The following is a 13,774-nucleotide window of genomic DNA, read 5'->3' on the forward strand; positions in this document are numbered from 1 at the left end:
CCTATGTCATAGTAAGGTTAAAATAAGTTCATTTCAAAATTTTATACTTGATATTAAAATATTTCACTGGTCGGTTGGATGCATGTACATTATCATAGACATAAACACAAATAGATATAGCGTGACATGATATAATAATATAAGCAAATTCTTAAAAAAAACTTTATTCAAAATTATTGTTTTATTATTGCTAGGAGGTTAAGTCATCACAATTACTGTACATAAAAACTATGGATGGGCCGGGGGAGAGAAGAACTAATGTATAGCTTTAATAGCGATCATCCCAAGCAAAAAGGACGTGTAGATTTAGCATTACTCACACATATATTTCATAAATAAGTAAAAAGAAATATAGCAAGAATTTCCAATCTTGAAACCATTATTCAGCGCATATTTGTTTTGATACACAACCCCAACTAGAGGAGGGGAAACGAAAAGAAAAAAAAAAGGAGATTCGATCACCCTTTCTGCCAGTGTGGTAAAACCCCAAGATTTTAATACTGACCATTGATGTTTTTCGACTTTTATTTTACACTAACAATAGTACACACAAAACAGGGGAAAAAAAAAAACACTCCAGAATTCATAAGGCATTGATAGGGCCAATTCCATGGAAACTTGTAACGTAACCAATATTGTCATCCGCAAACAGATATGGAATCCATAATCGTTGCCTTTATATGGGCTTCAATTCTACGTTGATCAGTGAATCCATCTCCACGGTGCTTGTAAACAACTTCGCAAGTTCGTGCTAGATTGAGAATCACTTTGAGAATTTCTCTTGGAATGGTAGTAGGCCTTAAGCATTCCTCGTTCATGATCTTCCAAGTATCCTCATACATCTCTTCAAGCTTCTTCATTGCCTCTTCCTCCGACACATTATAATCTTTCATGTAGCATTCAATTGCTGTGCCACTGCCTCTTTCTTTCTCAAACTTGAAATGCAAAGAGTTTAAATAGATCAAAATTTTTGACATACGTAAAATATGGGAACTATATATTATAAAGTGTGACCGAAAAGATTTGATTAAGCCAGAACTACTCATATAATGTATTAAAGGTTACTAAACATTGATAAATCAATTATTGCATACAAAATGAATAGAACTATTTTTCACTATATTGACGAAAAGCATATCGAATCTCAATGCGTGTGAGTATTTTATGCGAGATTTTGCAGTGAAAATTAAGAAGATCTAGAAGCAAGTATAATCATGAGATGATACTACGACAATTGCGCAATGCAGATACAAGTTTGATTACTATATGTACATATTTCGTTATAAAGTTGGCAAAACAACTAAGAAGACTTGAAGAAATGTGATCATATCGTCACACTATATCAGTGAGTTAATCCATTTCGGAAATTCTATTGTTTTCCTTTGTTTTTTGGAAATTCTGCTAGTTGGCTTAATCTAATTCTTGTTAGCCGATTAAATGCCACAACAAATTCAAACCTTGTGACTGCCAACATCGTTAGTCAATCTGGCATGTGTTGTCAAAGCAACAAAGAGTTTTGGATTAGTTGACATCCACTTAATAACATCCTCCGAGGCACCATCCACGCCCAAGAAAGCTGCTGATGGCAGTAAATAGTATGAGCTGGTGATCATGCCATTGCTCAAGTAATCAGCAAAAGATGGTAATTTGTTTGTAAGAAACCACTTCGACTGAGTGAAGCTTGTCCTCATGTATTGTTTCCACTGATTAAAACAAATGAATGGATGAAAATATTGGATTAGTAATATGCTCCATCAGGGTATTTAAAATTTCAATGAAAAGTATAATGATAACTTCTATTGGTTTACTGCATCAAAGATTTTGGACGTCTTAATCTAGGCTTTATCATACAACATGCACTGAACTTTTGTAGTATAAAGTGTTTGAATTTCGACTAATAGGTATATCGGTAAAACTTCACTATGTTTTTTCAGCGCAACAATCGATATATATAATAGTGCTAAAAAAATAATTTTTTCTTCATGAATTAGTAGCGGGGACACTTGAGAGGAATTAAGGTGCAAACCAAGGTGTATTTTAACACAACCCATCCAATTAAACGAGTACAATTATTTAGCAACGTGGTACCATACCTCTTCTATATACTTGTCGAATGCAAAGGTTCTTCGCTTTTTAGCTAAATCTTCCTCAAGCTCCTTATTAAAATTTAAAAGCATCGTGTAGGCTGCCTTCAAGTAGTCTGAGAGTTGATCAATTCCATTGCCATCCCACCTGCAAGCAAAGAAAACTTCCTATGTCACTGCAAATCGTTATGCAGCATCGATCTAGAGAAAATTTATTTAATGCTCTTGTAATGGTTTCTTTAATTTGCTGCCCCATGATTGGACAGCCACTTGATTGATGTTTTTCTCCTTTTTGAACTTGCAACGATGTAAGTTTAATTTAGGTTACGTAATTGGAGGTCAAATACAGCTATCTTAGGTCAGGTCCATCCGTCTCACTGAAACAATAGTAGTCTAATTTTTAGGGTTGCTTGCTACGTTGAAACCACTGTACAGAATATGGAGAGGGGAAGGAAGCCACCAATTCTGAACACACAAACCACAATATATCAATTAAGATTTTCACGGTTCTGTCAATCTCTAATTCGATTTCAATGTTTTCATGGACCAATACATATTGTATGAGCTACAGAAAATTAATCTAATATTCTGTAATGATTTCTTTAATTTGCTGCTCCTAATTGGGCAGCCGATCAAGTGATTTTTTTTTCCCCTTCCTTTTCAGTTTGCAGTCTTTTTGTCATGTTGATATTTTAAACTACAATTATTCTGGACTGGAACGGTCCTAATTTTTCCTCTTTTAACAAGACATGAAAGCACAAGAAGTTTGAGCAAACACCTTAACCAGTATGACAAAATAGGAGGAGTGGGTATATGCTTACCGTTCTATAGATTCCGTGAAAATTTTGAGTTCATCTAGAGTGCCATAAGCATCATAGGTGTCATCAATCATTCCACAAAAAACTATTGCTTTTGCGAATGTCATTCGAGCAAGAGAGTACTGAGGCTCATAATAGGTTCCAACAGCCCAAAAATAGCATTCCACAATTCTGTCCCTTGCATATGGAACTTTTGTTACAATGTCCAAGTCCTTCCCCCACCTGTATAGTCATGAATTTAATCAAAAAGGAAAAAGGAAGTTGCACACTGATTAATGTAGCTGTCTAACAAAAAATATGGGAATATACAAAGGCATTTGATGTTTTACTTGGGATAGATATTGGAAAAGAGTGATTGTTAAATCAACTATCCCTTTTGGTAGTTTATCATAAAATTCCTGTAATTCTTAAAATGAAGGTAATTAAAACTTAATTACCGCTCCATGAAATTTATAGAGAAAATACTCATTTAAAGGTTTCAAATCAATCAAAAAAAAGGATATGCTGGTTTTTCAGGAAACTGCTGTTATTGTACTGTCCTAAAAACTCCAATTGAACCTAAAAATGCACCAAAGATTATATTATATAAACCTGTGGAGTTAATGTTGCGAACAAATCTTAAATTGGGGAACTGGGGCCTCAATGGAATACCTGATTATCTCTGAAAGTTCTTGTTTATATAACATCTGCAACAAGTGGTAATCCAATTTGGCAAGCCTTAGCAGCAATTTGTTATTAGATTCATCTTTTTCATACATGGAGATGTAGCAATAAGCCTCATATCTTGGGATGCCCTTATGCAATGGCTGTTCAAGAGCATGTTTCACTTGTTTTGCAGGAGTAGAGCCCAAGTGGGGAACTCCGAGTGTCAGATGAGTGGTTGTGAAAGCAAGGGCTTCTTCTAAAATTTTGTCTCCATTTGTTCTGACGTGAGCAGCTTCATACAGGCTTAGCAGACCCCATATGTCTTTGCATAAGGATTCCTTAAACTTACCATTATCATCAATGAATTGGTCAAAGATGCCTGTATGGAAAAATTATGTATTACTTTTTAGTTCAAACCTTTGAAGCAATGAATTTAGTAAGACAGTTGCGTACCACAAGAGATATTAAAACCATGTTGCCTGAATAGTCGGAATTGAAGTGCTGCAGTCAATAAATCACACTCTGGATACTCCTGAAAATTGGGATAAGCATCAAAAAGTTCTTGTAGTTGGTGCTCAATCTTGTCCTCGAAATGATGTGAGATGCCAAGCCGTTCAATTTTGTCTATAAGATCAAATTTTTCCATCATGGGCTTTTCAGTTTCCAAAAGCATGCTCATCACTTCTTCCTTTAACATTTCAATTTCTTTGGCATACATTTCATATCCCTGAAATGAAAATATTTCTTCATTGAGTTTGTCAAATAAACCTCCCAAAGTTTCTTATGAAATCCAGAATTCTTAGCAAGTAAACAGTTAAAAAAAAAAGAAGTACAAGCACCTTGCTACTTAAATCCCATCCTTCCCTACTAGAAATCTTTTTTTTAAAAAAAAGTACAAGCATTGATTTAGGGTTAAATGCACTAAACTTTACCCCATTAGCATTTGACCCCCTTAAACTTTTCTAATAGATCCTTAAAACCGTACTTGGTATATTTGGATAGAAGTCTCCCTTCTATGTTAGTTTTTCTTTTTTTATACGCCCCCCTTCTATATTAGTTACTTTTCCAGTAATTTGTTTTTTATATTCTTCTACTCTTTTGTACATTTTTTGTTGTTCCTTTTCGATTCTTTTTTTTTTTGTCCCTTGTTTTCTGCCACTATTCTTTTCTTTCCTACTATTCTTTGTATGTTTACGATAAATTTTCAATCTTCATTAAACAATCCATGTTTTATTATAGATTGTTTATTTTATTATTTTGACTACTAGTAGTAGTAGCAGCAGTAGTAGTAGTAAATAATCCATGTTTTATTATAGATTGTTATTTTATTATTTTAACTAGTAGTAGTAGTAGTAGTAGTAGTAGTAGTATCAGAGATATAGCTTAGAAGTAATCAATCGCTAACTGTAAAATAAACAAACAAACAAATGGATCATAGTAAACATGATACTTAGTCAACTATAAATAGACAAATATGCAAACTAAGAAATATACTAGTTGGTCTATTTATTTTTTCCCATTATTTAATGAATAAATATAACTTCTTGTTTAATTATCTAAGTTATTGGTACCTAGATTAAATTGGCATATTAGTGCTAAAAGCATATAGTATTTTCTTATGCTACATAGTCTATCATGAATTACTGATACTGGAAAAATCCAATAAATAAATTACTATAAAAGCTACATTGTTACTTCAAAAAAAGAATTGTGACAAGCTTATGAACAATAACTAAGAAAGGATTAGTTTGAAAACATGAGAAAGGAGAAAAAAATGCAAAGGACAATAATGTATGATAAATTAAAAGAAAAGGAATAGTAAATATGAGAAAAGAAATATAAACATAATTAAGATAGCAAGCGTATTTTTGTCTAGAAAATTTGAACAAGTGCCTACTTATTAAGCTTGGGTGTGCAATGCAACGGAGACTAAAGTTGAGGAGGTTTAATACATTTAAACCCAAGAACTCAAGTAATTACGGGGAAAACAAAATAAGAGGTCAATGTCAAGTTGTGGTAATACGAAAGGAAATATGACTCTAGTACTCCCAGAAACATTATATATATATATACACATTTTTGGGTAAGTATGTACATATATATACGAAACTAGAGAGTTTATGAAGGCATAATCACATCAGCATTGATGGCATCAATTACAAAAGGATCAAATAAGAACGTTTTGCATGGAAAAATAACCTGGTTATCGAGAGTAAATGAAGCGATACGATCAGCCCAAATGTTTTCGGGGAAGTCTGCTAATTGGCGGACGATCTCATGCTGATTGTTTAAGAGGTCAGCAGTTTCAGCTGAGGCCATTTTGTTGGACTAATTGGGGGAAACTTGAGCTTAACTAGTGTTATCAGCTCTGACCACTTTGATGATCAGCCAGAGGAATCCAAGTGCGTATTTATAGACCCAAGAACTCAAGTAATTACACATTAAGGGCTGCTCAAGTTACTCAAGAACTCAAGTTATTATTTTGAATCCTTATACTATATAAGAATGAGTTGTGGTCAAAGGGGGATTTGAATTTCAACCGCATGAATAGGGGAATTTTGATAATGTGGAATGTTGTGTAATTTTTTAAAAACTTTTAGTACAATTGAGGGCAACATGTATTTAGGTATATTTATCAAAATACTCTCATTTTGGTTCATTTAAAACTTTGATTTATGGGATAATTTTAAAAACCTTCCTTAAGATTTGTTATGATATCACTCAACTCCTCTCAAGTTTTAAAATCTCACTTATCTCTCTTGTCAATTCGAAGTCGCACTGATACCCAACTTGAGGAGACCCTTCAATGTGACATAGAGTAACGTTCTCATCTGCTTTTGTCATTTCTGACTCCTTTTTGTGTAAATCAATCCGCATATATTACATTTAGGGATAATTTTAGAAACCTCCTCGGAGGTTTTCGATAATTTCACTCGACTCTCTTAAAGTTTACATAATTACAGAGACCTCCCTTGGTGTGATAAAAAGATAACAATGTCCTTCATTAATTGTCAATTTATTGAAAAGCTCTATCAAATATTAAAGCTCTCTCATCTATTATCAGCTAATAATTCACACCACAGTCTTTCCCATTTAATTATCTATCATCTTCCTCCTATATCTATTTTTCTTTCAAACTTATTTATTTATTATTATCAACCAAATATGTACTGTCACCACTAATAAAATCACAAATATATACTGTCACCACTAATAAAATCACCATACACACCAAACCATCAACACTTACATATCTTGATATCTACTCCCAATTCTCGATTTTTCATTATTATTAAATAGTTTCCTTATGCCCATTTTTGTTTCCAATTTTTGATAGGCATTAGCAATTTGAAATCGTCAAATGATAAATTGAGTGCTAATTTCATTATCAAACTAGATGGAGATAAAGATGGTGACTATGATAAAAAATAAAAATTAAGGATAGGATGTGGAATAGGAACTAAATATAGGCTATACTATTATGGTTGCCAAGAAAAAAAGTGTTCTTGGTATATATTTATAACTGCATTGTTTTTCTATTTTTTATTTACAATTATTGATGTTATTCCTATAGAGAGAATTTGATTGATTTTGAATTTTATGCCAATGGAATATATTGGATATTGATATTAGTAATGATGGTTTAAATTATTTTGTATTAAAAAGGTAGCATTCATGGAATTGAAATTTAGGGATATTGATGAATATTGTTATGTATTAAATAAAATATGATATTGATATGAGATTGTAAGTAAGCTTTTGGGTATTTGATGTAGCATATATAGTTAATATAATGGTTTGCATCAGAAATTTTTAGATAAAAGAAGAGCATTAGAACAAAGATAAGTGTTTATTTAATGGTAATTTGGATGTTGATGGGTAAATAATAGTAATAGAAAATAAAGATAAATGAAATAAAAACTGTCAACCATTTTTTTTTTCGTTACATTGTTGTTGTGAATTATAACTCAAGGGCATTATAGCAATTTTGAGAAAAAGTTTAGACTTTTGGCCCTAAAATGTTACTTAAATAGTGAAAATAGGAGAGGTAGGTGTAATTTTTAGAACTTGAGGGGAGCTTTCTGTAATTATAAAAAACCTTAGGGGAGGTATGTGAAATTAACCCTTACATTTTTTAACATCAACGTTAACCTTCAAGAAAGGATGTAATCAGGAATGTGTCAAGATTACAGCGGTACTTTAAGAGTTACAGACATGTATAGACCATTCGTGGTGCTCTAGTAAACTTTAATCTCTCAACCTAATCCTATTATTGTTCCTTAATTTTAGATATGCCCACTCCTGAAAAGTAAGCACTCTCATTTAAAATTTCATCTGTATACGTTGTGTTTGTAATTTTGAAAATCACAGTATCTGTAATGCAAATACTGTCCATGGGATAAAAAGCACAGTGAAAAAAATCTAATATAATTTAACCTGCCTATTAGGGGAATTTTTTTTTTCAATTGCCTATTAGGGGAATTGAAAGCTCAAGAAACATGAGAGAGAGAGAGAGAGCACTAGTATTAGTTTGGGTAATCTATCATTCCACGTTTCTTTGACTGCTGGGCTGGGTACGGCAGAGCAACCAACTATGGAGTGACTTTTTCGTCTTTTGGCCATTTCCGCCACTAATTTCAAGTCTGCAAGAGGACTCCAGGGAGAGCGATAAAGTTGTCAATTACTTACCAAACGAAAATGAAGGCCAGGAAAACAAAATGCATGGTCATTAGATGCTCAGCAGTCAGTGTCCCACCCACCGATGTCACAGTTCCACCATTTTGTCCGTTTTCCACAAGTCTTGTCTCACATTAATTTACATTAAATTAAAAAAATTAATTTACAGTTTACACTACTAGCTTGGGTTTAATTAAATTCTCGTCCCTCTTCCCGTTTCTTAAATCCAAGCTCCTCGCCTGTTAAAAGTGGGAAAAAAAAAAATTTGGAACGAGACTCAAGAGAGCATACCCTTACCAATTTTGTAAACAAGACCGAAAAAAGCAGAGAGCATACCCATTTCGTAAACAGGACCGGAAAAGGCAGATCAACCGATGAGCCAAAGCTAGACAGGGTCCATGGTGACATCTCTCTCCGACTGGATGAAGTAGTAGAACAGCAGCTGCATGCTGTCATTTTCTCCCACCCCAACATATCTGAACACATCAAAAAAAAGGATCAATAAACCAAATCATCATCCATCGAGCTTCTTTATTTAATGCAATCAAACAAACCCGCCAAACCCCAAAAAAACTTAATCAGTATGAAAGTTAACATAAAAAATTATTTCAAAACTTTGAACCTCTAACATTTTTTTTTACATAAATTTAAAATTTAATTTTAAAAAGGTAAGAAAGGTGACTATACCTTATCAAAATTGGTAATACTAAAACATGACCAAGTTAATAAATTACGAGAAAATAAAATGATAAGATAAAACTAATAAATAAAACAAAAATAGTTACCATCATGAAGCATAGTAACTCCTGTATATTGATTTCTCATCCATCCTTCGCCCGCATAAAGAGCACAAACCTTTCCATACAACTTGGCAACTATAACAAGATAGTTGGCTTAAAACAAGGATAGCAAATTGCCAATGGCCAAAAAAATATTCCTACCCTCGAGTATTCATTTAGCTAAACTGCGAACTCTGGCGGTATCACTTTAACACAACATTCTAAAAATGAAAGAAGGTGCAGGATATAACCACTTTAACACAACATTCTAAAAGTAAAAGAAGGTGATTAAAGGCAATAGAAGCCTAACCGCTCAAATCTAAACACTAACCAACTTCATCGAGGCACTGCAAAGTACATAATACTGAGCATAAAGTTGTTCTAATGCATCAAAATACTTAACAAGCACTCGACTTCTCAAACTTTGTACGACTACCATTTGTCACTAACGGTTTTCATTGCATAATAGATCTCCTCCAGATTGCATAGCATGATACTCCTCCGGCTCTTTGTCAATTTGAATAGCTGATTTGCCAAGAGCTTTCTTTATCCCACGGCCCCCCACCACGAAATTTAAGTCTGGAAATTAAAGTCACCCACTTAGCACCCATTAATCATTGAGTTTGAATCTACAGTTAATTTCAAATAATTATAAATCAGTGAAACAAATCCACCCACTTAATATCTACTAATAAGTGTGTTTAATTAGATCACCCATTTTGAACTTAAAATTTGGTGCATATCCAAAGCCATTTATTTGTGGATAAGTTTGGATGAGTTAAAATGATTGGATTAACATTCAACGCTATAGCCAAGACTGATATATCTCCAAAGTGAGAAACATTTTCTATAATTTATAATGTTAATGTGGCGTTGTCCCACATTGCCTTTTGTATAAGGGAACCTTTCTCTTAGTTGCATATAAATATAGTAGGTCTGTAATGGAGTTAAGTGCACCAAAACCAAGAGAGCATTAATGGGCTATTTGGGTCATTAAGCCTTTTGTTTAGTTAAATATTTTTTGAGCTCTCTTGTGTTTTTTAGTATTAGGTGTTTTTGGGTCTAAGAACACTTTCCTAAGGCATTTTTGTACTCTCTTTTTCATAGGAAAATATTACTCCTCCTCCGCCCGCGGATGTAGGTCAATTTGACCGAACCATGTAAATTTCTATGTTCCTGTTTTATTTTTGCTTTGTTATTTGTCTTTTGAGAGTTGCCAAAAATCCTTTTGTCGATTTCCTAGGGCCAGACGGTATCAGAGTTTCTTCGAAGGCTTTGGATTTTGTGACAACAATGACAATAACAAAGACTGTTGTCGAGAAATTCGATAGGAATGTCAACTTTGGGATGTGGCAGCTCAAGATGGAGACCATTTTGGCTCAAGACGGAGTTGATCTAACAATACACGGAATTGAGAAAAAGTTAGAGGGTGTGACAAATGCAAATTTTGCTGAGATGGATAAGAAAGCAAGGTCCAGTATTATCTTAAATCTCTCTGATGAGGTGTTGCGGGAGGTAGCCACTGGGACTTCCGCAAAGGCCATGTGAGACAAGTGTAAGGCCTTATATATGAAGAAGACAGTTGAGAATAGGCTCTATTTAAAACAAAATCTATATATGTTTCGCATGACTGAAGGTACATCTATACTCTTACATCTTGATAAATTTGATTCCATTATTATGGATTTGGAGAATAAAGATTTGAAAATTGATGATGAGAATTAGGCCCTGTTACTTTTGTGTTCCCTTCCCTAATCTTTTAAACATTTTTGCGATACTATGATTTATGAAAAAGAAATAATTTCGTATCGAAAAATTAAATATGCATTAAAATCTAAAGAACAAATAGATAGGGATATTACTGAAAAATTTAGTGGAGGTTAGGCAGAAGGTCTGGTTGTTAGGGATAGAACTGAGAGAAGAGAATTTGACTATAGTAGATCTAAATTTAGATCTAAATCTAGACATAGAAATGTGGAATGCAATTATTGTCATAAAATGGGGCACATTTAGACAAATTGTTTCAAATTGAAAAATAGATTGAAATAAAATGGGAAACCTGGTGAGAAAAATATTGAGATTGCTGAAACTGGTATTGCATCTGATGAGAATGAAGGAAATATTTTCTTTGTGACTGATGACAGGACAAGATCTAAAAATGAATGGATTTTAGATTCGATGTGCTCTTATCACATGTGTCCCAATAGAGATTTATTTTTCACTTATGAATCTTATAATGGTAGAATTGTTTTGATAGGCAATAATGTCACTTGTAATGTTGTTGGTAAGGATACAATCCGAATTAAAATGCATGATGGTGTTGCGATGACGCTTACTAATGTTAAACATGTTCCTGATTTGAAAAAGAATCTCATCTCTTTGGGCACCCTAAAGGCTCTTGGGTGCAAATACACAGGTGAAAATGGCATTATAAAGGTTTCTAAAGGTGCTCTCATTGTAATGAAAGCTTGCAGGGTTAGTAACTTATATGTTTTGGAGGGACCTATTGTCACAGGCTCAACTGCAGTTTCTTCATCATCATCTTTATCAGATTCTGACATCATCAAATTGTGGCATATGCGTTTAGGACATATGAGCGAAAAAGGTTTAGGCATACTAAGTAAAAGGGGACTTCTTTACGTTCAGAGTACTGGGTCACTGGAATTCTATGAACATTGTGTCTTTGGGAAGCAAAAAAGAGTTAGTTTCAGTTCTCCAACAATCCATAAGACGAAAGGTACTCTTAATTATATTTATTTAGATCTTTGGGGTCTATCTCGTGTTCCGTCTAAGGGTGGTGTCAGGTATATGTTAACTTTCATTGATGATTATTCAAGAAAAGTTTGGGCTTATTTTCCTAAATATAAGAATGATGTTTACCTCAATTTCAAGTAATAGAAAGTTTTAATTGAAAAACAGACAGGTAAACAGATCAAGCGGTTTAAAACAGATAATGCTATGAAATTTTGTAAAAGAGAATGTGACGAATTTTGTAAGAATGAAGGAATTGTTCAGCATCACACTGTCAGGATGATGTCTCAACAAAATGGTATGGCCGAACGTATGAACAGAACACTTTTGGAGAGAGCAAAATGCATGATTTCTAACGCAGGATTGGCAAAGAATTTTTGGATTGAGGCAATTTCTATGACCTGTTATATTGTTAACTGTGCTCCTTTTACTGTTCTTAATTTCAAAACTCCTAAGAAAATTTGGTCAGGTACTCCTGCTGATTATTCTGATTTTAAAATTTTTGAGTGTCCAGCATACATGCATGTTAATGATGAAAAATTAGAATCTCGAATTAAAAAATATATTTTTCTTGGGTATACTTTTGGGGTGCAAAGATACAGATTATGGTGACCTGATCTCAAATCTCCAAAAATTATAATCAATAGATATGTTACTTTTGATGAATTCTCTATGTTATATTCCAAGAAGGAGTCGTCTAGTTTTTGTCAAGCAGATGATAGTATGCAGAAGCAGGTGGAGCTTGAAATTGGTTGTTCTGGTCCTTCTATTCAACAAGTGCCAGTAGATGCATTTGAATCTACTGATGAAAATAATTCAGTAAAGGAAGAATATTCCATTGCCAGAAATAGACTCAGGAGGGATATTCGACCACCACAAAAATATGCAAATTTGGTTGCATATGCTTTGTCTGTCGCAGAAGAAACTAATGTAGTTGATGAACCTACTACCTATTCAGATGCGATTTCTTGTGATAATTTTGCTAAGTGGTTGGTTGCAATGAATGAAGAAATTGAGTCTTTCTATCGAAATAGAACTTTGGTTTCTTGTGAAGTCACCTCCAAATAAGAAAATTGTTAAATGCAAATGAGTTTTCAAAAAAAAAAGAAGGTATTCCAGGGGTTGAAAATGCAAAGTATAAAGCACAATTGGTTGCAAAAGGCTATAGTCAGGTACAAGGTGTTGATTTTAATGAAGTATTTTCACACGTTGTTAAATATAACTCTATTCGTTTTTGCTTGTTTTAGTTGCTATGTATGATTTGGAATTGGAGCAGTTTGATGTTAAAACAGTTTTTTTGCATGGTGAACTTGAAAAGAAAATTTATATGAAACAACCTCAGGGGTTTGAAGTTGAAGGAAAGGAAGACCATGTTTGTTTGCTAAAGAAATCCTTATATGGATTAAAGCAGTCTCCAAAAGTTAGATGATGGTTCTTTTATTTATTTGCTACTTTATGTTGATGACATGCTCATTGTTGCTAAGAATTTATCAGAAATTCATACTTTGAAGTTGCAGTTAAGTAGTGAATTTGAAATGAAACATTTGGGAGCAGTTAAAAAAATTCTTGTCATGGAGATCAAAAGAGACCGATGAGTTGGAAAATTATTCTTGACTCAAGAAAATTATTTTAAGAAGGTTTTGGAGAAGTTTGGCATGAAAGATGCTAAACCTGTGACTAATTCTCTTGCTAGTCATTTTTGACTATCTGCTGCTCAGTCACCATAGTCAGTTGAAGAGGAAGAGTATATGGCACGGGTTCCTTATTCCAATGCAATCGGTAACATTATGTATGCAATGGTTTGTACTCATCCAAATATTGCACAAGTAGTCAGTATGGTTAGCAGATATATGTCTTGTCCTAGAAAAGCACATTGGCAGGCTGTGAAGTGGATTCTCAGATACTTGCGAGAGACTTCAAATTGTTGTTTGAAATTTGAAAGAAATAATGACACTTTGGTTGGTTTTGTAGATTCTGACTATGCGGGAGATCTTGATAGGAGAAGATCACTTTCAGGTTA

The 13,774-nt window shown here is 33.5% G+C and overlaps 1 protein-coding gene across 1 annotated transcript; it reads right to left on the reverse strand.

Annotated features, from left to right (window-relative positions):
• Positions 1-638: 638 nt before the first annotated feature.
• On the reverse strand, positions 639-5,866 carry LOC113780582 (viridiflorene synthase-like). Its single transcript, XM_027326370.1, has 7 exons — positions 5,747-5,866; positions 4,019-4,274; positions 3,554-3,926; positions 2,906-3,124; positions 2,094-2,232; positions 1,458-1,703; positions 639-935 (listed from the first exon to the last, which is right to left on the reverse strand). The coding sequence occupies exons 1-7, from the start codon at positions 5,864-5,866 to the stop codon at positions 639-641; spliced, it is 1,650 nt and encodes a 549-aa protein (XP_027182171.1).
• Between the last annotated feature and the right edge of the window lie 7,908 nt (positions 5,867-13,774).

This window comes from Coffea eugenioides, chromosome 8 (genome assembly GCF_003713205.1).
Source record: "Coffea eugenioides isolate CCC68of chromosome 8, Ceug_1.0, whole genome shotgun sequence".
Classification (NCBI taxonomy): Eukaryota; Viridiplantae; Streptophyta; class Magnoliopsida; order Gentianales; family Rubiaceae; genus Coffea; species Coffea eugenioides.

What these genes read in the sequence shown, in the direction of transcription:
- LOC113780582 (XM_027326370.1), bottom strand. Translation starts at nt 5,866, where the DNA reads ATGGCCTCAGCTGAAACTGCTGACCTCTTAAACAATCAGCATGAGATC. An exon ending in CATTTACTCTCGATAACCAG is followed by an intron (nt 4,275 to 5,746) that starts GTTATTTTTCCA and finishes TTTTCATTTCAG; the next exon opens with GGATATGAAATGTATGCCAA. An exon ending in TCGACAAGTATATAGAAGAG is followed by an intron (nt 1,704 to 2,093) that starts GTATGGTACCAC and finishes TGTTTTAATCAG; the next exon opens with TGGAAACAATACATGAGGAC.